General features: G+C 42.4%; 1 protein-coding gene and 1 long non-coding RNA gene across 7 annotated transcripts in view; one reads left to right on the top strand and one right to left on the bottom strand.

The window, feature by feature from the left end:
• FAT3 (FAT atypical cadherin 3) overlaps positions 1-26965 on the bottom strand; it is a 682631-nt gene that overhangs the window by 14518 nt on the left and 641148 nt on the right. For all 6 annotated transcript variants that reach the window (XM_051850335.2, XM_051850349.2, XM_051850359.2 and 3 more), the window contains 3 exons: positions 24339-24473; positions 21727-21884; positions 13880-14348 (listed from right to left, as the gene is read on the bottom strand). In XM_051850335.2, coding sequence (XP_051706295.2) covers positions 13880-14348; positions 21727-21884; positions 24339-24473 — 762 coding nt within the window. The remainder of the gene's footprint in view (positions 1-13879; positions 14349-21726; positions 21885-24338; positions 24474-26965) is intronic.
• The window catches only part of LOC127492080 (uncharacterized), a 102319-nt gene that overhangs the window by 2158 nt on the left and 73196 nt on the right, over positions 1-26965 (top strand). The gene's annotated exons all lie outside the window — the stretch shown is intronic.

The raw sequence follows: 26965 nt of genomic DNA, 5'->3' as shown, positions 1-26965 counted from the left end.
AAATCGCCTGATAAACCACATGCATGAATGCTAATGAGAACTATAAGAGCCACTGAAGGCATAGGGAAGGGGGAACACACTCTCTCCGCCACACTACTACTGTGAAAGGCAGGTGGTTTCCAGATAGGCGAGATTACCACTGGTGCCATGCAGTCTCTTCCTGGTCTCCTTAGCCTAGAGCTAACAACTTCCCCTGGAGCAGAAGTGAGGGGAGAACCAGTAAAATGAGGGTATTTGTCGATTTAAGTGAACCTCAGATTGACATATGCCAGAGTAATGGAAGAATTCTAGCCTTCAATCAGTACCCCTATTCCCATCCTGATTTATGCATCTTTTTCACTTTTCATGAACCCATCATAAATAAATAGGTAGTCATAGCCCCAAGAAAGAGAATGCTGAATATTAGGTGAGGTATGAGTCTACGAGGAAACAGCATTATCTACAGAGATTGAAAGGGTGAATAATTAGTAAGCGTATTTCTCCCCCACTTTAATTCTAAATAAATTGTGGGTCTTTGTTTTTTTAAAGTTATACACATACATAGAAAAGATCCAGGTAGTTTTATAAGTTTGACTTTGTAAAACAGCAGTCCTTCCTCCCATTTATACTTCCTCAGACATAATTAAGGCACACTTTCACTATTTCAGTATTTTCTTCCATGGTATTTTGCTGTTTTGTGATTAGTATGTTTAAATGTATTTCTACTCATTTGAAAGGCAAAGATACACAGAAACAGAGACAGACAGAGGCTTTCTATTTGCTGATTCACTCCCGAACACATTCTACTATAGATTCTCACGAATTTAGAGGTAAATTTTGTGAGATTTTACATAGTTGAACCTTTACAAGTAACTCAATGAGAGTCAGGTTGATAAGAAATTCTAAGCAACCCTCTCCAAGTTGCTTTTTTTTTGACAGGCAGAGTTAGACAGTGAGAGAGAGAGAGAGAGAGAGAGAGACAGAAAAGGTCTTCCTTCCATTGGTTCACCCTCCAAATGGCCGCTATGGCCAGCACACTGCACCTATCTGAAGCCACAGCCAGAAGCCAGGTGCTTCTTCCTGGTCTCCCGTGTGGGTGCAGGGCCCAAACACTTGGGCTATCCTCCACTGACTTCCCGGGCAACAGCAGAGAGCTGGACTGGAGGAGCAGCAGCCGGGACAGAATCCGGCGCCCCAACTGGGACTAGAATCTGGGGTACAGGCGTCGTAAGTGGAGGATTAGCCTAGTGAGCCGCGGCACCAGCCTCCAGGTTGTTTTTGAGAACTCCAAAGTCATTTTCTTTCCTGAAACATGTATGGAAACTGTTTATTTTTTCTTTCCAACATCTTTGAAGATCTTCTTTAGGGCTCTGATTTTCTGAGGTTTCATAATTATGTACATTGTGGGTTTATTTCCAACCAGTACTGGATACTTAGTGGCTCCTTGCAATCTGAAAGTTCTTGTCCTTTATCACTGGGAAAGTTTATTAGTTGAATGGTGATATTTTTTTCTGTTCTATATTTATAGGATTTTTATTGTTTGGAACTCAATCTCCTTGGCCTTCCTCTAATCTTAGCTTTGTATATTAAAATGGTACCTCAAAAAGTTCATGGAAAATATGAAGTATGAGAAAACTATGCCTGAGTTCCAAAATTATTGTACCCAAATGAACTTTTAATTTTGCTTTGCCTTGAACTTTTTGAGGTACTGTCCTGTGTAGACTCCTAAGGGTGTTTCTCATCTTCTCAAACTTTTTATGAGATTTGCAATTGTGTTGTCATTGTCCAAGATCTATTTACTGCTATTCTTTTTTCACACATAGCATCCTGTTCTTGTGTTGTTATTAGGATTTATTCTCTCAGGATATTAATATTTTATGATATTTTCTCCTTGCATATTTTCTTCCAAGTTAATTTTTTGTTTCTGTATTTTGATCAATATGATGGTTAATTTTATGTATAAACTAGGTGGCCTGCTAATTTGACACCCAATTATTTGGCCAAACACTAGTCCAGGGGTTGCTCTAAAGATGTTTACAGACGTGCCTAGAATTTGCCATCAGTTACTTTTAAGCAGAGCACATTACTCGCCATTAGGTGAATGGGCCTTATCCATTCAGTTCAAGGATTCTGCCTCAAGACTGTAACACAAAAGAATTCTCACCTGAATTTCCTGTCTGCTGGCTTACTTTGAGGGTTTTGAATTCAAGATTGCGAAATCAACTCTTGCGTGAATTACTTAGCCTGCTGGTCTGCCCTGTGAATTTCATGTTTGACAGGCACCACAAGCATGGGAGCCAGTTCCTTAATTTAAGTCTCTCTCCATGCATATATACATCCTTGGTGTCTCTGGAGACCTTAATGCATTCTCAGTTCTAAGTTCCAACTTCGAATATTTCCTTCGTTGTCTGGTAATCCTTGTTTACCAGCTCATATTGAAGAGAGGGGCCCTGGAAAATCAGAAACCCAATGGGAAGCTCCAAGCACATTAGTGGCGTCTGGCATCTGTGAAACTGAGCCACTACCTTTGGGTTCACCAATGTCCCCAAGAATAGTAGTGGCTCTTCTACTCATCTGCCCAGTGGGAGGATGAAGGGCTAGTTTCTAACACCGGGGGTATTGATCTGAGGAGGAGAGGTGGTGGTTGGTCTCAGCACCCAGTGAGCACCATGTATTTACTTTAACCCAGGGCAGAAAAATACCTGGCGCAGTGCAGTCTGGAGACTGCATTTCAACATCAGGGGCAGACGTGGCCATGGTCTGGGGGACCTGGCTGTGCAGAGGGGATGGTGGGAATCCAGATTGGGTTTTCTACCAATTCTTAATTTAAAACCTTCTCCCCATCACCTCCCTTTCCAAAGTGACTAATGCCTCCAATTCCTGTGTATGGGGGGGATCCAGTTTGCAGCTTTCCTTCCTGTCAGGTAGAATCTAGGTCTCTCGGGGCCTCTTCTCTCTTCCGTACCATCTGCTAATGTTGTCTCCTCTGCAGTGCTCCTCCCTCCTGTGGGCCCATGATTTATTAAAAATACCTTGACTTCCATAATGGTGCTGTTGTGACTGCAAGCTGCCACCATTACAGTGAAGCGGCCATTGAGGCATTCCTCATTTCTATGCTTTTTTGAAAATGCTATGAACACTTTATGTTCTGTGTGGGTGCAAACTGATGAAATCTTTACTTAATATATACTAAATCAATCTTCTGTATATAGAGAGAATTGAAAATGAATCTTGATGTGAATGGAATGGGAGAGGGAGTGGGAGATGAGAGGGGTGCGGCTGGGAGGGGAAATTATGGGGGGGAAGCCATTGTAATCCATAAACTGTACTTTGGAAAATTATATTTACTAAATAAAAGTTTAAAAAAATGAAAATGCTATGAAGAACCATCATGTCTCTTAACTGAAGAGTTCTTGGACTAATCTCTGCTCACCAATGGTCAGTGACTGATGTGGGACTTTACAGATTGAGCTCTATAGTTATAAGGTAGCCAAAAATCTATAGATTGCACTAGCTTGTGCTCTCATGGATGTTTTATTGAATCCACATTGCCAAGAGCTCCCACATATGGGAGGACATTAGAATTGTGTGTGTGCTCATTGGCCCAGAGAGCGCAAGTCTAATCTTTTGAAGGCAGTTGCAGAAGGCAAGAGAGAAATCTACATTCTCAAGGGGGTGGGAACTGTGTAGCCTCAGCCTCCCTGGCCCCAGAAAACCTAGAGGACCAGAGGTGGAGGATCAGAGAGAGGCATACATATGAAGGAACATTAAAAAGTTCATGGAAAAATTGAATTAAAAGATACATTTATTTTGGAGCAATTTTTGAAAACCATAGTTTTTTTCATAATGTGCACTTCTATTAACTTTTTGAAGATCCTTCATATGTGGAAAAGTCCTGAGTACAATGCCAGTGAAACAAGGAACTCATAAGGAATTGATGTTGGTTATGCAAACTCCATCCAAAGAAGGCCAGCCTGAGGTCTGTGGGCAGGAGGCAGTAGTCTGAGTTATGATTGCTTCAAATTATGCTGACTTGGGTTATTTTTTCCAATCTGGGACACCGCTCACTTTAATGGAATTGGGAATTGCCAAAAGCAGGTTAAGATTGGGGGAAAATGCTTCTTTATGTCACCTGGTTAGTCCTTGGTCAGGATGGCATGTTACTTAGAGATAAGAGTGGCTTGTCAGAATGAATTAGATTCTTGTTTTAGACTAAAGGAAGGAGTAGGACAATCACAGTACAGGAGTCTAGGAGGCACAGAGGCACAGCAAGAAGAGCAGGGAGGCCCAGAAGGGGTAGTCTAAGACAAGGTGGGAAACATGTTAAAAAAACAGGTACTCCCCTCCCCCCTTCACACACACACTCACAGCTTCTGTCTGGCAAGGCCTCTGACAATCTCTTATGTAAAACTGTATCAGAAGCAGCTGAAGACAGCAGAGGTACAAGGAGGAGCTATCTGGAAATAAGGGCCATTTTAATCACTATCATGGAAACTGGATTCTAACTTGGGTCATGGGACTGATTTCCTATCTGATGGCAGAGAAGCAATTGGATGTCTCTGAGCCTCAGAAAATCAGAATTTAAAATGAGGCACTTCTCTTACACACTATTTTACTCACACACACTTCCCTCTGCATTTTGTCATTTTCATTATCTTTTGTGGAATATCTAGTGCTACTTGATGCTGCAGCCAGCTTGACTGATTAACCGATCCACACTGATTGAGTGCCTGGGTAATAGGCGGTGGTGTGCAGGAGCCAGCTCATAAGGGGTCATGAGAGATGACTGTTGAATATTCAGGAATGTGGCAAGCCAGTTATTAAACCATTGGTGTTCTGACATCAGCCAGGGCGGGAGCATTTATACCACATGACCAGCAAACACTGCACATCAAGGCTTTCATTTTTAGTGAGACTTTACCAGCACATGCCTGGAATAGAGACTATGGCAGGCACTGGGGATACAAAGATGGAAAAAGCACAATCTATGAGCACTTTATAGAGGAGGAAACAAAGATAGAGATCGTTAATGCTCACAAAGATGTTGTGGGTTTGAACCAAGGCAGTCTGGCCACAAGAGTCCTGAACTGTTCAGTGCTGTCCTGAACTATATTTCTAACAACCACTTCCTATCTAGAGTTCTCTGTTTATCAAACAGAGAAGTGAAGTGTATCTAGGATCTGTTCTTAGGACCTTAAACCACGGGCAAAGGAGTCCGAGGTCCTTTGGAGGCAATTTTGCTTACAGAACATTAAATGTGGTGTTTTTGTGTGAATACAATGAGAGAAAAAAGAAACTATTTTAAAGAAGTAGCCAGATAAGTTTTTTTTTTTTTAATAAAAGAAGAGTGATAGGTATTGTTCAGCCTCCATGAAAGGCTTGTTTATCAAAATTAACCTGTTCTCACAAAGCAAAATTTATGGTCTCATTATCCTGTCATCTGCTCTATTATTAATAATTTTTATAATATCAGTAAGTCTGCCGTAAGTGATCTAATGTGTTAGTGTTTTAAAATCACTTTCGGTCCTTCTGTAAAGGGTCACAGTAATCCCGTGAAGGAGAAAGAAGAGGCTCCCTTAACATCCCAGTTCCGAGGGGCATTGTCAAGGCGAGGTGGTTTTTTTTTTTTCCTAAGGATATGTAGTGTGGCTAGAAATTAATCGAGTCTGAACTTGAACCCAGGCTTTCTGATGCACAGATCTTTCTAAAAGACTGCATTGGATGAGAACTTGTCAGTGAGCCAGAGCTCATTGCTTGCTGAGAATAAGGAGGGACCTGTAGTTGCTTCCCGTATCTCTCTGAGAAGCACAGGAGATGCAGTGAGATGGACAGTATCACATGGTTCTTCTGGGAACCAAAGAGAGTCATTAAATAATAAAGATAATAGTATAATAAAATTGCAGTCTTCCAAAGCATTACCATATGTTGCTGCAAAACACAACAAAGGGAGCAGAATTTCAGGAGATAGGAAGCTAATCATAAATAATACTGAACACTTTCCTCAATATAAAAGAAAAATTCAGAGATAATCCCAAAGTCATTAATAATAGTTTTTTTTCTTGAGAATGTCAAATAAGGAAGTCATCAACAAGAACAGTAGGTTACTATATGAAAAGATTCTGAGAACAGTTTGTGCCTATACCTCACTTAACATTTTACAACTGTATGCCTTAAGTATTATTCTTATAGCTATTTTACAGATGAAGAAACTGAAACTTAAAAACATGGCTTTCCAAGGTTACACAGCCAATGAGTGGCAGATGAACACAGACCAGATTCCAGATTTTAAAATGGAATGGCCCTATCAGCATTGATAGAATACAAGGGCACTTCAAAAAGCTCATGGGAAAATGGAATGAAAATGTTTATTTTGGTTCAACATTTTTAAAATTCTTGCATAGTTTTTCACTGCATGCATTTTCATGAACTTGTTGATTCCTTTTATGCAAGGATTTAAAAAATTTTCCTATCAGGATAGGCTTATCTTTTCATTCCATGAACTTTTATAAGTACATATACAAAATATGCCATAGCTTCTTTCCCCTCAAATTCTGGCAAAATGAAGAGTATATTATTTAAGCCTTGCCTCAAAGCTGTGTTCCTGTTTATAGTCCTTGTAGTAATAACACATACAGATGGTTTTGAAGTCTGCATCCAGAAAAATGTAAAATGCCTCCTCCTTTCCTTGCTCAAAGAACATTACAAAACCAATTAAATGCCAACACATAAATGGCATAAGCAATTATACAGTGACTTTGGGCCGTGAGGGTAAGTAATCCAGATAATTCCTCTTTTACTCATTTGACTTCCTAGTCTCTTCCCGACCTGCTTCATCCAGGTAATGGCTTCAATCCTCTGCCTGTTCCCCTGGGAAGGTGAGCATCATTCTGATCGAGTTTAACTGCCTTGATAAGGAAACATCTGCTTATTGCACAAAGGTGGATCTAATGACAAATGCACAACCAGCACTTGGGACCTGAAGTCAGCATCAACCACCATGCTTACTCAATTACGGATTTCATTTAGAAACCACAAGAACTTACACAACTTCAGGAGGTAGCTGTGATGTGGTGGCGAGGCCCTGGGTACAAGGTTCAGTCGTGTCTGTAACCTACCAGCTGTGTATGGTCATCTCATGGGTTCCTGACCTCCAGGAACTGCCTTATTTTGATCTAATAAATGGTGCCCACTTCATGGGGGGGGGGTTATAATAAGGATTCTGGGTTCATGAACCACAAATATTAGGTGCTTTATTGCTATAACTATTATAATTACTGTGGGTTCTGAAATCAGCTTCATATTGGTGGTGCTCATGGGCCAAACAACTCAAAGCCATAACTTTTTTACTTTGACTTTTAGGTCAAATATTGAGAACAGTGAAACCTCTAGTCTATGGGAATCTCAATTGGTGTGAGAAAAATGGTGGGCCACTGCCATGTGAGAGGCTAATGACATGTCGGGGTGAACTTGGCTGCAGATCACCACCTCTGTCTTTACTGCTATTTCAACATTCAGGCACTCTTTTCTTTTACCAAGCAAGGTACATTTAATGCCTTTAGCCCTTGTAAAATGTAAGCCCTTTAAGGTGAGACCTACAACTTTCCCCAGAAGAGCTGGCTTACAATTCAGATACTGCACATGAGGCCAGGCCTCTCATATTTTCCTTCAGGATCTGGAAACTTTTAATGTATTAACAACATTAGGTGCACAGTAAATTCTCACCTTGCAGTATGCTCTTTTGTATCTGACTATAAGCCACTTGATAGCCTTGAATTTTGTTGTTAGTATCTATAATAATTCATGCTGTTACCATGAGGTTTGCCCAAGTTACAAAACAAAACAAATGAGCTCAGATTTAGAAGTCATTTAGGAAAGCATATTTTTTCCTATAAGCTGAAAAGCTCACCCAAGTTATGTACAAGGATATTCACTGAGTCTGGCTTTTCCCTTTCTATGCATCTGTGCTCACTGGGTTAGTGGGTATATAGCACATATGGGAACCCTGTTCAGTTCCTTTAAACCAGCAGTGAGAGAACGGAGGCTATACAAATGGTGTCTACTGGTCACAGACAGCAATGGACCCAGAATTCCACAGTGAGCAGGGCACAGAGCAGGCACTTAATTAAACTTAATTAAAGTTTGATGAATTTGTCCAGACCTTTACAAGTTAGGGACACATACTACTCAGCAAAACATGGCCCAAAGTAGCACAGGGGACTCTGCTGCAGGAAACATTTTGATGACCAATTGTCTGCAATGTTTACGAACTTGTTTCATGCAATTTTATAGGCAGAATATTCCCAATGGCTCAGAGGCAGCGGGTAGACATTATTATTTTTATTTTTGATGGTGAGTCCAAAAATACTGACAAATAAACAAAACTCCATTTTTACATTAAAAAAAGTTTATAAAATGCAGATTGTGCACCTGACCTTCAGATTCAGAATGTTCTATGTCTATTCTCGTCATCTGGAATTCACTAACTCATGTTCTAGCAAATGCCATTAGTGGATTCCAAATTGTCAGTGGTTCTAAAAGTTAGATGTGCGTAGAAGCACCCTGGAGGCTTGTTAAAACATGAGATACCTGAATTCTATCCATATAGATTCTGATTCTGTAGGCTTGATGCTTCTTTCCCATGAACTTTTCTTGGCATTTGTAAGTTCAGGAATTTGCAATTTCGATTCAGTGACTTGATAAAAGATTCCTCTGATATGGACAGCAAATGACAGAGGCAAATAAACACTTCCTTTTTGTATTAACCATCAAGGGACTTTTCCATAATAAGGTCCTCAGGTGATGCGGATGTGTCTCAGAGTCTGAGAACCACCATATGCAATATGAAACACAAAGTGTAGACGCTTTTATATTTCAGGGACGTTAAGGGACAATCAAGCTATCACTTAAGGGAGCTTGCTAAAATGCAGATGCTGATTCCCTTGGTTTGGGGTGGCCTCTGAGATGCTGCTTTTCTGACATTCTCTACAATGCTGATGCTGCTGGGTCATAGAACACACACAGAGTGGCAAGGAATAAACACACAGGCAGGGCAGGAAGGGGCTCCCAAACACTGGGGTCAAATCCTGGCTCCACCACTTTACCAGCTTTGTGATGCCAGGTTGGTTATTTAGCCTCTCTGGTTCATTTATTTTATCTATGACATGAGGGTGGGTATGTAGGAGGGAATTGATCTGAGTAGTACTTTGAAAATTAAATTTCCCAGTGAATAAGGATTGAAAGGTAAGAATTTACCATAGCACCGATCACATAGTGAGGGTCTAAGGAACAGTAGCCCCTCCTTTTAGAAATTTATCCAATGTTTCATTTCAGGATTTGGACTTCTAGTTTAGCATAAAGCTGTCAGGATGACTATTTTTGGCATGCTGACTGCATGACTTGCTGCATTGCTGAGCAAAGTTATAGCTTAACCTCAACTATGTTTACCATGAATGGGCCGAAGCTGAGCACACTAAGGCATCAAAGACTGTGCACTCCTTACTCAGATTATGGATGATCATGAACTGCTCCCTTTGCACTGGTCTGCAGATTTCAGGGGTCAGAATGAGCGCTGGCCAGTTCTCCATGGTGGTTGCTATTTCCAGTTCATGTTTATGAAATACATATAATTTTAAGGCTTTACCACGAGAAGGCCATCCTTCTGTGGTCAATTTTTAGAGTCACATTTATGCTCTTATTACAAGTCAGTGTTCTGGGCTCTGACTCCCTGGGGTTCCCATGGCTTGCTCCTGGGACAACCAGAGCTATCACAATGGTCAAATCTGCTGACTATGGAATTCCAACCTAGCAGATGTGGCTTCTTGGACCTTCATGCCAAGGGTTTGATTGGGTTTGGGGGTGGTTGTAACAGAATCTGGCTGCACTGAAAGGAATGCTTCTTGCTGTGGGTTGTCTGCTTTAAATATTCTGAATGTTCTGGAATAATGTGCTAGGATAGCCACAATTTGAGAGTGGAGTCTGTCACCAAGAGAGCCAATGACCAATACTCTAGCAATCTTCAGTGCTCAAGGGGATGGTCATGTTAAAATGTGTCCAGAAATTTTAGATCAACACATAGAAGTGGTCTAAACAGCAGAATGATATTCAAACAGTAAACTCCTGTGCTCAGGAATGACACCTTCTGCGCCTTGCTCCATTTTCTCTAGCCCAGATTTCCTCTTTAAGTACTGCATGCATCCTAGTCTTTGCTCTGGGGGCCCGAGACTGTTCCTGTAATTAGACAAGCAGAGCGACTTCTTAAAGGCATGCATATTCTTTCATTAAAGACTTACTGTCTTTAAAGTCTTACTGTCATTTTTTAAACTATCACCCAGAGCTAGGGGGTTTTTATTTTTTAAGTTCTTTTTTTTTTTTTTTTTTTTTTTTGACAGGCAGAGTGGACAATGAGAGAGAGAGACAGAGAGAAAGGTCTTCCTTTGCCGTTGGTTCACCCTCCAATGGCCGCCGCGGCCGGCGTGCTGCGGCCGGCGCACCGCGCTGATCCGATGGCAGGAGCCAGGAGCCAGGTGCTTTTCCTGGTCTCCCATGGGGTGCAGGGCCCAAGCACCTGGGCTACCTCCACTGCACTCCCTGGCCACAGCAGAGAGCTGGCCTGGAAGAGGGGCAACCGGGACAGAATCCGGCGCCCCGACCGGGACTAGAACCTAGTGTGCCGGCGCTGCTAGGCGGAGGATTAGCCTAGTGAGCCGCGGCGCCGGCCTTTAAGTTCTTTATAATTTGCTACATAGTTTCATGGATATGAATTCAGTCCAAATTGTTGTGTTTTTTTTTTTTTTTTCTGCCCCCACCTCCCCAGTTTGGCATCAATTTACAGAATTCGGAGACACAGAACAGGGACCTAGGAAAAAAAATCCTCTGATATGAACAGACAATGTGGTCAAGCAGATGGATTCTCTCACCTCCTATCTATGAAGCTTCAGAGCCAACCGAGGGCTGCTAAGCCCTTCCTTATACATCAGAAGAGGACTCCTGTTCCCCAGAGGAGGCACAGAATTCCTCTTCTTGGATTTCCTGCTGTGTGGTGAGGAGTCTGCTGGCTCTGGCCCAGCAGCACTGTGCTTGAGAGCCTTAGATTGCCCCATCTGGGATTTTAACTGGGGGGCTTCTGAGATAAGAACCACCCGGCTAGGATTGAGAGCAGCCTTGGCGGAGGAGCTGCTGCTGCTGGGCCACCTGAACAGACGTGGTGGGCTTGAAAGAAGGGAGTTGTGTGGTTGGAGATAAGGAAAGATACTTCATCTCAGCAAAGATCTTCATTTGAGGAAACCATGAGTCCCCAAGCACAAGTTTAAAAAAAAAAGAAATAGCAGAACTGATAATATGGCTGTATCATCTTGGAATAAAGCATACCTGTGTAGAATCCCATTCCCAAGTCTGTGGGGAGCAACTCGGACTATACTGTTACTGGAATTAAGACTTATTCTATGCATCTGCTCTCCCACAATATGGCGCTGGGAGAGAAGAAAACAGCTTCTACACAGCTGCCTCCAGTTCAGCCAATAAACTGTAGGACTTGCTCCTGATTGGAGGAGAGCAGCGTACTCGGCGTGTGGGCAGCCAAGTTGGGATTGGCAGAGGAGGACTATAAAGGAGAAGAGAGATGGCATGCGCCAGGAACATCTAAGGGGAACATCTGAAGGAACACCTGTGCAGCCCCCGAGAAAGCCGGCCGGCGGTGTGCCGCTCCCCTGCGGAAGTGGGGAAAGTGGCCAGGGGGAACCGCCCTTCCATGGAGGTGGAAGGGACAGTAGCCAACCCGGGAAGAACCAGCAGCAAACCCGGGGAGGGCCGAGCAGACGAAAGAACAGCGCAGGGTCCTGTGTCGTTCCTCCACGAAGAGGGGGAGCGACACAAGTCTAATCACAGAAGGAAGTGGGGGAACAGAGGGGATAAAGAGTGGGCTCCCCAGCAAGGCTGGACCACTGGGGAGGGAAGGGAAGTTCTTTAGGTCACGTGAAACTATGCAGCAGGTGGGTTCTCAATTCTGAGATTTAGTCAAACCAAAAGATTGTACAATGTAGAGAAAATGGCTATTTCTCACTTGAGTGATAGTCATTTAATTAACACACTTAGACTGGACACTCAGCTGAAGAATTTCATGGCAGTTGGAAATGACGTTTAAATGCACACAGAAGAGCAAGATTCCATGGTCTTTTTCCTTCCTATAGTGATTCTTTTCAAGATAACCATTTTGGAAGCCCACAGCTTTGCCAGCTAAAACAACGACCTGCCATCCTTAAAAGTATGTTACAATTTGTGGCTGTGTACCCAAGATTTGACATGGAGTGGTGTTCTATTTCAACCCAATTTAATTATATGCTCTTTTTATATATCGTAGATGGCTCACACTAGCAGAATTGTTTTGCCTGGTGAAAAGCTGGCCATGACTTGTCATAATGGGCTGGTTTATAGAACCACTGAAGTATAGTTACTGCCCATCATCCGGGAATTATGGCACCATAACAACCCTTTATTTACATATACTGCTGAGACAGTAAAAACAGCAAATAGATTTCTTAAATCGAGACGGCAGAAATTTCCCCCCAGGGTACTTGGCCCTCATTGTGGCAGTAACATATGCAAGTCTAAACAACTTTGGTGTCTGTATTTCAGCAGTGCATCATTTCATGGACAGTTTATAACAATCTAATAATAAAATGGACTCTAAATTTGGAGTTGGGCTTCATGAACATGAGATGGTAATGCACACAGCAGAATCTCTAAGTGATTTGTGAGGAAGGCTTAAATTCGCTAATCACAGGACTGCTGAGCCGCTATGCACAGGGGCTGACGTGGAGTCAGTGGTCGGGACTGTTGGGAAGAACGAGCCTTCAATCAGGAGCATGCCTGACCTAGTTTACATTAACATCCACGCTGCATCTGGGCAAAGTCAGGGCTGCTTTTATCTTTCCACTCCCAGGACTTAAATAATCTTGGCTTTCCCCTCAAACAATAGAAACCCTCTATAAATTTGTTTTGGGGGGGGTGGGGAAGGAGTTACTCCTTTCTTTTTCATGATGTACCTTTCAGTGGAAACCTACAGGTAGCGTGTCATGCCCTCACTGACTATTATTGTCCTGAGATTTCATTTAAGTTCCTTTTCCTTATTCTTGACTTCCTACTCCTTTGTAGAGCTGCCAGTAGACTTACTTTTACTACACACGTTTCAAAAGGTTGCTTGCAGGCGTCTCCACTCTACGTCTATTCCTGGGGTGGTAGGTTCACCATCACCCCTGTTAGCTTTGAGTAAACTGTGTCTGTACCAGGTTAGCAATTCCAATTGGGGGAAGGATTATGCGGACATTCCGACTCAGACTGTTGTCATTCTTCAGTGACATGCAGCTGGCACATGGGGGCACATATACAGGGACTTCAAAAAGTTTGTGGAAAATGGAATTAAGGTTATTTTGGTGCAAAATTTTTTTTAAAATCCATGTATACGAGGATTGCAAAAGTTCATGAAAAGTGGGTATTATGGAAACTGCGTGGATTTCAACATTTTTTCACCAAAATAAACATACCTAAGTCCATTATTTCCACGAGCTTTTTGAAATACACTTGTATTTAAAAGGAGATTCTATTCATGCAAGCTGCTGAGGCCCGGAAGGGTGTGAGTTGGCCATCTCTGATCTATGGCCACCACACTGCACCTATGGTATGCTACAGTTGGCTAAACTGGCCACTCCTGAGGTGGCAAGCTGAGACTTCTGCAAAGCAAATTGGCAAACTCCCGGAGCAGCCTTGTGAATATCGCATTCTGGGAGAGCCTTTGAGTTGTGGCTGTGAGGATAGGACCTTCTGCAGGTGTGTTGCACACCAGCCCCCTCTCCCCGACCGCCCTCCCCTGCACCGCTCAAGATGCCCAAGGCTCAAGCACACTCACCACCGGAAGGCAGGCTGGCACAGGTGCCACCATGCTGGCATGGGCTCCGCTCACAGGCATCCGGGTAGAGCACGCAGCCCAGCTTCAGCTCCGTCAGGCCCACCACCTCTGCGAAACTGCTGCGTTTGTTCTGTAGCGGCAGCTCATTGTTATTCAGCACCACTGAGTCCAGGCAGCCCTGGAAGCCACTGAGCACCTGCGTGACCCGCGTGTCTGTCAGGCTGCGGATGTTGTCCGCCTGCACCAGGGCACCGAAGTAGATGACACTCTCGGTGCTCAGCGTCTGGAAGTAGAGGGGCGCCCTGCGCCGCTCCACATAGCTGTCATCCAGGGACAGGCTGGTGAAATTGCGGTTGAGCTCCAGGAAGACGGAGTGCCAGCTCCCATCGTTGACAGCACGGCCCGAGATGCCCAAGATGCCAGGGCCGCTGCCACAGTCCAGCTGGAACCACAGCTTGCCATCCACAATCTGCATGGGGAAGGAACAAGGGATCGTTTGAAGATGGGCCTCCGGCAACACCTCTATATTCCCCACCAGCCTGTTCCAAAGACTCCGGGAGCTTCATCGGAGGTGGACACTGCTTTTATGCAGCCGTAGATCTTCTCTGGTTGATTTTTAACACCCCCTGCCCATTAGCTGTCATGCAAGTGTGTGCCAGATATTTTACAAATGAGTAATATGAGCATGCTTCAGAAACCCACAATTCTATTTCACGTTGTTCCTATCCTTTGGGTCTTCAGCCTTTTAAAATCCACAGCAGTATTGTGTGTAGTGGTATTTATTCTCTGGGTCCTTCTTACTCATTCTCACCACAGGAGTGATTTTTGCTAACTCAATATTTATTGAACAGCTATGTGCTAAGCAGCGTGCAGGGTACTGTAGAGACCACACAACTACAGCACCACAGTGTAGCTGGCATATACTTCAAGTAACCACACAGACACATATGCACTCCCAGAATATGCGATATGAGTGTGCTACAGGGAGAAAGAGACCAGGTAGAGAGAAAGACTGCCTGTTTCTCAGCTTCATATACAGTCACACATCACTTATCCACAGAGATACATCCTTAGGGGATTTCATCATGGGGTGGACACTGTAGAGTGTGCTTACACGGACTGAGGCAGCTACGATGTCACCAGGGGGCATAATCTTATGGGACCACTATTGTCTGTGTGGTTTGTTGCTGACCACATGTCGTCATGTTCTAGTGCATGGCTGTATACTTAAGATTTTGAAGCATCTCTATATCAAACACCCATGTGTTCTTAATCCTTTAAGATGCTGCTCATCACTTACTTAATGGTTGTCTCACAAAATGGTTGGCCATTTGCTTAGCATTTACATACGCAGACTTTCAGCCCTCTGTATCGGCAGGCTCTGGCCTGCCTGATGGATTCAAACACACTCAGATGAGAAATACATTTAAAAAAAAAACTGCATCTGTACTGTTCATGCACAGACATTGTTCTTGCTATAATCCTCTCAATAATCCAGTATAGCAACTATTTACCTGGCATTTGCCTCATACTAATCATTGTAAGTAATCGAGTGATCATTTAAAGTATATTGGAGGGTAGTGTAGGTTGCATGCAAATACCGTGACATTTTTATAAAACGAACTTGAGCAACCACAGATTTTGGTGTCTGTGAGGGTTCCTGAAATTCCCTGGAGGACACTGAGGGACAGCTGTGCAAAGGTACTTCAAAAATTCATGGGAAATGGAATGAAAAGGTAAGTTTATTTTGGTGTAAACTCTTTTTTTCCTGAAAATCATGCATATGAGGATTCTTCCAAAGATTCATGAAAAATGATATTTTTGAAAAAAAAAACTGCTTGAATTCAATTTCTTGGTACCAAGATAAGCTTATCTTCAATTCCACTTTCCACAAATTTTTGAAGTACCCTTGTATTTAAGGCTCTTGGGTTCTACAGAAGAATCTACTGGTTAGCTGCTCACATCATGTAGATCCTTGTAGCTTCAGGCCCCGAGTTCTGCAATGGAGCCCTGCCTGCTTCCTCAGTGACACCAGCCTGCCATCCACAGTCTGCATGGGGAAGGAATACTTAGGGCAGTAGGGGCAAAGAACTGCCCCACAGTGGGCTAACTCCAGGGTACATTATACAGAAAAAATGAAATCTAAAGGATACTCGCTAGCACAGAGGTGCTAGGCAGGGCCTGGACTTTCACAAAGACCTGAGTTTTTCTGTTGCTGAGGAGATGGGCTGGCCACTGAGTCTCTGTAGTCCACCCTTGTCTACATTTCTCAGAAATGCAAGGTGGCTCTAGGATCCTGAGAATGAGAACTTTTAGCTTGCCAACACATTTATATTTGGCTATGAAGAGATTCATAGCCATGAATTGTGAGGCAAAAACTTGTTTTCTGGCCTTTATCTATGATCCAGCAAGAGGATCCCATGAGGGGCAGGGTCGGAGTCCTGCAAGGGGGTGGGGTTGGCCTTCGTTGATCTGTAGGCAGTGGTAGTTCTGTACAGAGAGCAGACACTTTTTGGGAGACAAAAAAAGAAAAAAAAAAGAAGAGGAAGCAAAATGAGAGGACAACACAGACCTGTAGGTCACTAACAGCCGAGGCTGCATAAATATCAAAGGAATTCACAGAAATAGGCTGGACCAGTCTTTCCAAAATGTTTCCCTGCTAATAGACTGGTTAGCAAGCATTACAGAACCAGTTATGCTTCCCAATTAAGTATTTCTCTATTCTCCACAGACAACAGTTTCTTAGGGTCTGTTGTGTACCACCCAGGTCACCTGAGAAGGATGGCTCTGCTGCAGTTTGCTTGTTTATTTATTTATTTATTTTTGACAGGCAGAGTGGACAGTGAGAGAGAGAGACAGAGAGAAAGGTCTTCCTTTTACCGTTTGTTCACCCTCCAATGGCTGCCACGGCTGGCGCACCACGCTAATCCAAAGCCAGGAGCCAGGTGCTTCTCCTGGTCTCCCATGCGGGTGCAGGGCCCAAGGGCCTGGGCCATCCTCCACTGCACTCCCGGGCCACAGCAGAAAGCTGGACTGGAAGAGGGGCAACCGGGACAGAATCCGGTGCCCCGACCGGGACTAGAACCTGGTGTGCCAGCACCTCAGGCAGAGGATTAGCCTATTGAGCTGCGGCGCCGGCCAGCTGTAGTTTATTTATAAGGGTACTGTATCCACTACAGAATAGTCAGCTACATCATATACACCCTGTGCCTACAGACTCTACTCTGCGGTGTAAATGTACGAATATAAAAGGGCTGGACACAAATATTTTCTTTCCCGAGTTTTCACATGTAATCTTATGCTATTGCTCATTCATTCATTCAAACAAAATGGAATGCATAGATACTGTAAATCATACCAATGACAACACCTGGATGATATCCATATTTGTATTTTAGTGTAAGTAATAAAATGATCAAATGTGACTTTGGAGACTACTTTCCTCTGGTGCAGTCCATCTGCTGCTTTGCTCCGGGGCTGCAAAATAGTGTCCCCAGTCTATAATGGAAAAATCTGGTGGTGAGGGTGCAATCCATGTAAGTTTGTGTAACTGGCCATTCAATTAATATATTACTCCGTCCCCTCCCTCACCCCCTGCTTGTTGGAATAATAGCCAAGTTGTAGATTCATCCAGGAGATTGAGTGACTGCTGTACTCACACATATGGACGTCCTGTAACTGAGGGCTATAAAACTATTCCATGCAAGCACTGAGCACGAGAATCTTTCTTTTTCTGTTGAAAAATAACAGTAGCAACACTGCTGAATGAAGGAAACCAGATGCCTGTGTGATTCTTAGCCTCTTACAAAAATCATCTGAATTCATCATCCTTGTTTATTTGACAAACTAGCATGCTGATGCCAAGAGTTACCTTGTAAAAAGTTGATAATCTTTTGCTATTTCATAGGCATATTATGTCAGAGAGAGAAAAGAACACTTTATTCTTTTCATATCTAATCTCCTCTCATATGGAATAATATACTCTGATCACATTTAGCTGTTTTTCATCAGAACAGAGTTTACCTAGTTTTAGAAGCTCTCTCTCTGAAGAGAATGAAGCTTTCTCAAATCAGAGGGCAAGCTGTTTTAATACACACCGAGATGAGCCTGAAACAGTAGGCAAAGTCTATAGCAATGGAATGGAAATGATGTGCTGGGGTGGGGTGCAGCTAGGTAATCTGTTCGATGAAATGCATAATTCAGAGAGAACTGCCATAATGTCATAAAATATTTAGGCTCCTCAGGATTGTTTGAGATCAGTGATGTGCTTTAACCTGGATCCTTAGTGGCTTAGGGTTTTGGAAGACAAGAAACAGGAGCACTAAGAAGTCAAATTTGTAGGAAAGTAGAATTTTCAGTAAAGTGTGTAAATTATGGCACAGAGTCTTACTGCTTCGGATCCCTGGTGTGTGGCTGTAGCAAATATAGCTTAATTGTTGAACATGAAAGAGGGTGATTAAGTATTTTTTGGAAAAAAATTACTTTTTAAAAGTCCATTTTCAAGGCTGCCATTAACAACTGTCTGGCACACAGTAAATGCTCAAATAATATGTTGTGAATGAATAAATGAATGGATAAGTGATCATCTCTACATTAACTACTATAGTACCCCCAACCCGCAGGCCCCTGTCACAGACCCACACTACTAACTAGAAACTGCTTTGAGCAAGTCCATGAATCACTCTGAGTCTCAACCTCTCACAGGCAAAAAGCAGACACTCATACCCACGTGGCGCAGGAGTGGCAATCAAAGATCTATGCATGTGAAAGTACTGGGTTAACTATTAGACATTTTATCATTGTTATAAACTGTGAAGCTTATAAGCTAACTCTTCTCAGTGACATGCCTATATAGGTCCTTGCAAGTCTCAAATTTTGGAAAGTTTCTCTCCTACTCTTGTACTTTATGTTGGGGACATGTCCTCATTCCAAATGGGCTGATTTGCAAGCCAAATGAGCTTCCCCTGTCTTCCCTTTTCCACTGGGATCTCAAGCTAGCTGTGTCTAAGAATCATCAGAATGAAGCAATGTGTCACCTATAACTTTCCCAAAAGACAAGACACATGATGCTTCTAGGTGAACAACCAAAATGTTGGAGCCCCAAGACTGACACAGAGAAAAAGCTGGCTCTCTTGTGATTTCTCCTTATATCTTCTGGTGGCCTGCTGTGTTTCTTTGATAGGTGTGAGGAGAGTCACAGAATCTATCCCACTGTTTCTCCTGATGCTTTGGCTCCCAGGAAACTCAGTGCTCTGATTTGTGCCCAACTAAAGTAGTTACCCTGGATCTAGATTTTTCAATAATGATATTCTACTCTTCCCTACTTTATTGGTTAGCCCCTAACCTTTTCTTTACATCATAATAGTGCTTTGATTTTTATTGCATTTGGGTGTTTATGGTAAATCTAGAATCTCTTTTGGAAGACAAGGTATTAATGGTGAACAGAAAAATGAGTGCCTTTTATTGCAGCTGAGACAATCATACTCTTTACCCATGAGCATTTTCACTTCTCAAGGTCTTCATGCAATTCTTTAAGGGTCTTCAAGGGGTGCCGTTCACCCCACTGATTATATAAGTACCTTTAAAGTGACTGTTCTTGGACTAGGAAAATATACACAACCAAGAGGTGCAATTTAAACAAAGCACTTCAGCTTAGTCACTGAACCAAAGTACAGGGCACATACTGTACCTAAAGCCAATGAAATTAAATCTTGCATGAGGCCGAAAATGTTAAGCAAACAGATTCAAATCCCCTAAGTGGATATTGCTGGTGACTGTAGGAAAATACCTGCAATAGTTCAGTACAGCTGGGTCCTGCTTTGGGCAAACCCAACATATGAAAAGCAAACTTATAGAACAGAAAGAATTGGGCTGATTATTCATACCACAGACGGATTAATGGAAGGAAGAGTTCCTTCAAATATCAACTACCCCTAGTTTATTAGAATTCCATTTATAGAACTTTATAGAAAATGCAATTTTTCAGAAATATGCTTGTTTCATGAAATACACTTTTGGATCTAGAGCTGCCTAAAAGATTTAATTATTCTTTCCCCCTTTCCCCAGGGATTTGCACATTTTAGGAATTTGCTAGTGAAGTGTCAAATGACAAGCTTCACATTAGGATCAAGCCATCCAGGCCCAATATTTTTGTTCTCTCTCAAAATCAGCACTATGTAAGAGATTTGCGTCTTCAGGATATTGTGTGACCAGCAGCCCTGTTAGAGCTGAAGGAGAAGTGAAGAATATTGTGAGATGCGAGCAGAGCCTCTAGGAGCTGGCTGCTCTGCCTGAGCAGAACACTTCTCCAGCAACTGCACAAACCTCACATCTCAGAACTGTTTAGAAAGCCATTTCCTGACCCAGAGCAAGATGCTTCAGGAATCAAGTGGGAATGAAGACAGGACTTGGGTTTTTCAATTTTTCTTCTACTCCGAATACATTATTTGAATGCATTGTTCTCAAAACTGCATCTCAAAGTGCTTCCCTTATTTTCTTTTGAAAGCACTGTTTTCCTTCATGGACCCAAAAATCATCATCTGAGTTGAATGGATAAGGAATGTGAGACATTCCCCACCGAAGCAGCCAACTTTCAAACTCCAGCTCCCTTTTTATTCACTCTGGCAACTACCTGGCGGCATCAGAAATGGGTAAGAAAAAGCCTGTGATAATTAAGAGGAGTCACTGGCATTTAATATCCTCCATATTTCTCCACTTTGCCTTCTGCCTTCAGGATTAAAGCCTAGGATACCTCATAAGCCTGCCTGCCACCTATCAAACTGTAAAAGCACAGAAGCTAGGAAGGCTCATGCCAGTCTCCACTAAGCCTGAACCCTGGGAAGAAGCACATTTCTAGCCCTTTCTACTTGGATGGGCACTTTCTACGGAAGAGTGACTGCTTCTGAAGTGCACGTGCCATGGGCTCACATCACAGCCTGGTGAGAAGGGCATCAAGTGAAACAAAGTCTCCCCCTATTTGAAGGACGAACCTGTGTTACAGATACCAAGGATGTGATTTTTGACACAATGAGCTGTAGTGTCAAGACTGAGAGCTGAAGATTGCATGGAGATTAGAGCTCAGATTGAAAGACCCTGGGATGTGGGTCCAGGCCTTGCACGTACTAGCTGTGCAACCTTGGGTACGTGACTCAGCTATTCTAAACTGTTGTCTTCTTCTTGATCAAATGTAGATGACAATATATAAGGAATTCATTATATTAACTTTATAATAAAAATAAATGGTACACACAATGCTATTGCTATAACAGCTATTAACAGTAACTCAATTACTGTTGTTGGTTCTGTTTTCATGAATAAAAACACCAAGCTTGTTCTACAGGAAATCTGGCTGCCTTAGGAGGGTTTCTGATGCTGGGAAAATAATTAAAAATTGGGCCACCTGGGTCAGGATAGGATATACGGAATCTTCCATACCTCAGTTCATCAACTTCCTCCCTGAGCAAGTACAAAAGTTGCCTTCAGTGAGGGCAGACACACATGGTGAAAGAGGATAAAGCCAATCCTTTCAAAGGACCACCCCTGTCGAGGAACTGATTAGGAGAAATGTTCTAATGAGCTGTTGAGTGACTATGGAGCCAAGGAGGCCAGCCCTTGAACCTGTTCTAGAGGGAGATGCCCATTCTACCACGAGCCAATTTTGAAGTTTACTCTTCAAAAAGAAGTGGACGTTGGCACTCTTCCCAGCTCTGCTGCTGCTTCCCTTTGCCCTAAAGTTGCTTCTGGTCTTCTGAACTTGAAAGACAAAACAAGTTCAAGAGCTCCCAATCCAAGATCCAAAACATGAACGTGAGAACTGACTGCAAGCAAAGATAACCCATTTTAAGTACCTTCAAAATTATGCAGGGATTTGCTCTTGTGTACATTATAATCCCGTTGCTTTGCAGGGTTCGCAGACGCAGTGCTAGCTTAAAGTCCTCTTCTTTGCTGTTTTCAGAAAGCCGGTACTTGATGTAACTGTTTCCAGCAAAGCTGAGGGAAGTATGCCCTGAAAACACCATTGTAAGAAGATGCTTATATTTTTAACATCCAGAAATGAGCAGAAACACATGAAATCACCCCCCAAACCGCCACCCACCAAGGAAACTGGTTAACCACCACATGGAGTTAATGAAGGTGCTGGGGAGGAACCATTTGTGATTAAATATTGGTTCCCCATTTCACATCAGAGTCTCTGATTTCAAAATATATATATAAAAAAATTTAACCAGTTAACCACCAAAAAATCTTGGTTGTCTTATTCTAAGGGCAACTCGGTATATTCCATAACTTAGATTTTCTTAGTGTCACCAAATTCCCAACTCCCAGTTTCCAAAATTTGGGTTATTACGACACCCACTCATGCCTCCCCACTCTCATCACTCAGAAACTCAAGACTTTTATTTCTATGAAACAATGGAAAGGCAATCAATGCATTTTAAAATAAGAATCACATTCCTCAAATATCTAAATGCCACATGGTGAGTTATATCATTTGCAGTAATGTTGTTGCAAGGGAACACATATAAATGAAACTTTTGTGCAGTCACAATTCCACTCTCTGATATTAAATTTGATGCTCCCTTCCTGGACTCTAGTCCAACCCTATCCCAATTGTGTATTCACTCTCTTTTAAATTTTAACTTGCCACCAACTTTAAGTTTTAACAAGTAAAGTAATGGTTGAAAAGCTGCCCTCCTGGGGTGAAAGGCAGAAAGTGTGGGAATATATCAAGTGGACAATCAAACAGCTTTCTAAAGAAAGGAAAAGGGAGATTGTCAAAAAGTGACATCAGGGGCCAGCGCCGTGGCTGACTTGATTAATCCTCCACCTGCAGTGCCAGCATCCCATATGGGTGCCGGGTTCTAGTCCTGGCTGCTCCTCTTCTGGTCCAGCTCTCTGCTGTGGCCTGGGAGGGCAGTGGAGGATGGCCCAAATGCTTGGGCCCCTGCACCCGCATGGGAGACCAGGAAGAAGCACCTGGCTCCTGGCTTCAGATCGGCGCAGCGCTGGCTGTGGTGGCCATTTGGGGAGTGAACCAACAGAGGGAAGACCTTTCTCTCTGTCTCTCTCACTGTCTATAACTCTACCTGTCAAATAAATTAAAAAAAAAAAAAAAGAAAAGAAAAGAAAGTGAGATTGAGATCAAAATTCAGGAGACTTGGCACATCCACCTGCTGTGTGCATGCATAGTATGAGTATTGGTGTGGCAGTAGCATCATTTTCTTCTAAGTCTAAACTTTAGATGACTTAGGCAAGCATCCTGGTCATCTCTGCACTTCATGGGCTACTCTCTTTTTAAAACCAACTAGGGAAGAGCTTTGGATTCCACTTAAAAATCAATTAATTTATTTATAGGGAGATAGAACACACAAGAGAGCAAGCGAGCAAGTGCACTCCCATCTGCTGGTTTACTCTACAAATACCTGTGATGGCTGGGGCTGGGCTGAAGCTGAAACAGGAGCTAGCAAACTAATTCAAGTCTCTCTTGGGTGGAAGGACCCCAATTACTTAAACCATCACTGCTGCCTTCCAGGTCAACATTAGCAATAAGCTGGAGGCAGGAGCTGGAGGCAGATATTAAACACCCGCCCCAGCTTCCATTTTTATGAAAAGTGTTTCTCTTTGCAAAGGCTGAATTTTTTAAGCCTAATATGTAGCAAAGTGCTTTGCACATATTAGGCATTATGATTTTTTATTCCCAATATAATTACTATTATTTTCAATCAATAAGTATTTTTTGGATTTCAAAATTGGTATCAGCATCTATATTATAAATATACCCTACAATAAAAAGAGGATTCTATTGGTACTAAAAATGAACAATACTCTTTTTAGTTGAAAGAAGTGGTAGAGAATACGTGATTGAAAAGAAGTGTTGAAATTGATGGTGAGAAAGAGGATCATTTGAATTAAAATAACCTATATGCTGTTTTTTTTTTTTTTTCTTTCCTTAAGTCAAGGAAAACATGGCTCTTCTTTCTGGAACTTGAGTTATACCTTCCTAGTGGAGACTCAGCTTGCTTGGTGCTCTTGGCTTGGCTTACTCTATGGAAGGTCAACAGGATTGGCTTACTTCCATTCTCTGTTGATCTCTGTTTTGTGGTTATGCATTTGTGCAGCCCCCTGAATATCACAGGCCATGCCACAGATACTGTGACTTCTCTGTTCAATCAACAGCCTTCTATTTTCCCTTAGGTTCACACCTGTTACACCCACATAACACCACTCAAAACACATGCAGCAGTGCACCGTTGTATAAGGAGTCTCTGTCTTTACATTTTCCCTTAGTACAGACTGTAGCTGTGATAAATCCCAAGTCAGTGTGAGGGTCCATTCTCAAGGAAAGTGCTGCATGCAGACAAAAGTGTTCTCTGGAGGACTTGGGTAGTGTTAATTTACTCAAGGGAAAGTGTTTCAGAAACATAAAATTAGACCTTCATCATTTCACCCCTCTTTGCACCTGAGCATTCTCCGAGCTTTCCTGGTGGACACTGGCAGAGGAAGGGTCTCCTGCTGGCTTCATAACCGACACACTGCATGTCCCCTGGACATGGCTTCTCCACACAAGGATCGTTGGACCCCGGGCACAGTCCTCCTGTGACAAAGGGGGAACACACGCAATCAGTACACAAAGGGGTTCTACAGGCTCCGAGTTGAGTAACAAAGAGGCTGCCCCAGAAGGAAAAAGACCTGAATGGGCTTCAGCTGTTGTAGGTGCCCATCAAATGCCCCTGTATCTGCCAGAGGCAGGTTAGGTGCAAAGAGTGAACCATGCTCCTCCTGCTAGGCTAAAATAAACCAATTAAACCTGATTCACTTTCAGCTGAAGAAACAGCGCTATGCAAGAGCTGTTGTAGTGTTCATTAAAGTAGGGTTCCTGCATCTTTGTGACCATTTGAATGTATCACTTGGATTTATTATTTCTTCTACATCCTCCTCTTGTTCTGAAAAATTTGGGGCTAGACCTCAAGACGTGTTCGCTATTGATTTTAGAGGTAGAAAAATGACGTTTCTAAAGAAAAGTATGACTAAATCTAAGTTGTGAAAACACAATTTTCATTGTCTCCTAATCCCTTCTGCTACACACAGTTTTATTGATTAGCTGTAAACATGCCCTTACAGCTATCAAGAAAGTAGAACTAGCCCTGGCAAAGAAAGGCTTCCTTTCTACCTGCTTGCTGTTCACGGAAAGATGAAAGGTTAATCCCTCAGAAGGAAATCCTGGACAGCAGATTAAATGATTAAGGCAGAATTCAGGACCCAAGTGAATGATGTCAGAATTGTAGTAAGGGTAAATAGGAGTGCATGGATGGAAGCACATTGTTCAAAGGGCCTGGATATGTCAAACGTAATTAGTCCACTTTCAATCTGCTAAGAGTTGAAGTGGTGAAAGGATTATAAAAAAGAGTCACAAATGAAAAATAACCCACAATTGCAACAGTAATTTCCCAAAACAGGTTAGCAGTGGACTAAAGGAGTCTCTTTCTCGTGAAGCCAAAATGTGCTGGATGTCACCAACTCATGTCTTGGCACAGCCAGGCCCATGATCATGCTCCTTTCCATACTAACTCTTTCCTTGTCATTAAGTATGTTGTCCCATGACACAGTCGTTTCTTTGGGAGAAAGTAGAAATGTAATGCTAACTACATATCAATATTTTAAGACCCATAATCCTTGAGAGGAGCAACATAAGTAGCACTAGCAAACTCAGAATTCATAAATCCTATTTTCCACTGGTTTACAGCTCAGTCATGAAACACATTCTTGGCACTAATCCAGCCTACAAAGTCTTGTAAGATGAAGGCATTTTTAGCTGAAAATTTAGAATGATCTCACAAATGGTTCTCTCTAAGACCTAAGTGCCCTGAAATATATCTTCCAGTTTTTCCCCCAAATCTTTATCCTCTGCCATGTATTTATCAATATTTATGGAACTTAAAACAGCTGTGTGACCATCTCATGACCTGTTTCAAGATGGTTTGATAGCCAGTTTTTAAATAACTTTTGGTGCATTTGCTCAACAAATAACTTATTGAATTCATTTAACAATTTTCTTAAAAAAAAATCACTGAACACAATAATTCGTCAGGACCAACAAGGTGATAGGCCTGGGCATATAAAGATGAAGGCAATGATAGCTCACAGCTCTTCTTCTGCTCCCCAGGAAATAACATGCAAACACATGACTGCAAAACAAGAAGGTAACTTGCTTTGGCAGATATATAAGAGTAATGGGAGTATCAGAGGAGAAACAATTCTGTCTCCTGGGAGAATATCAGACATCTTCCTAAAGGAAGGGAGTGTTTTAATTCAGGCTTGAAGAGTATGATCTTTTGCATAAGAAAAGAATGAGCCAACCATGGATAGTGGCTTAACCTTACGCATATCTTTAAAGTTTATTCACAATAAGTTCAGGACTCCACCAGTTGACCCTGCTGCCTCCAGCTGTGGCTTCATCTCTGACAGCAGCCTGCACAGTTCTGGGGTGCTCCTGAATGTTGACTGGTAGTATATGCTCAAACATGCAAACTGAGCATGCCGCCACCCTTGGCCACATGGAGGTGGCAATATGCATAAATCACAAAGCCGTAGCTCATCAAGGGAATTTAACTTCTGGATTACACACAGAAACAATAGCCCATGCATTTCAGAAACCTACTACTTTCCATTCCATGGGCAGGCCTCTGTCCTTTCTATTTTAGCCAGCCTAAGGATACCCTCTCTATAAATTTCTGTGTTGCTGAGATCAGTGCTAAATATTATTTTATAGTCTGTTCTGCTATAATGTCATGATTGCATTAAAAAACTTTGCACTGTTGAAATTTCAGTTTTGAAAACAGTTTCAAAGGGGGAAAGAGGACTAGATAATTTCAGACATTTGATAGCAAAGCTTTTATTCCTATGGGAATTGTGGTAATGATTTTTAAAAGAGAGCTATAAGGGCTAAGCACTGAACTTCAGAACAAATACATCATCTGGGTAATTTCCAACTTGCATTCACAAGTTTTAGGCATTTCTTTGACCCTCAGTCCCACCTTGGTAATTAGTACAGGGTTTCTTAATATTTCATCCATAATTCTGACTTTG

Source organism: Oryctolagus cuniculus, chromosome 1 (genome assembly GCF_964237555.1).
Source record: "Oryctolagus cuniculus chromosome 1, mOryCun1.1, whole genome shotgun sequence".
In the NCBI taxonomy this organism is placed as follows: Eukaryota; Metazoa; Chordata; class Mammalia; order Lagomorpha; family Leporidae; genus Oryctolagus; species Oryctolagus cuniculus.
The sequence above is the reverse complement of the archived record's forward strand: the minus strand, read 5'-3'. Positions and strand labels throughout refer to the sequence as shown.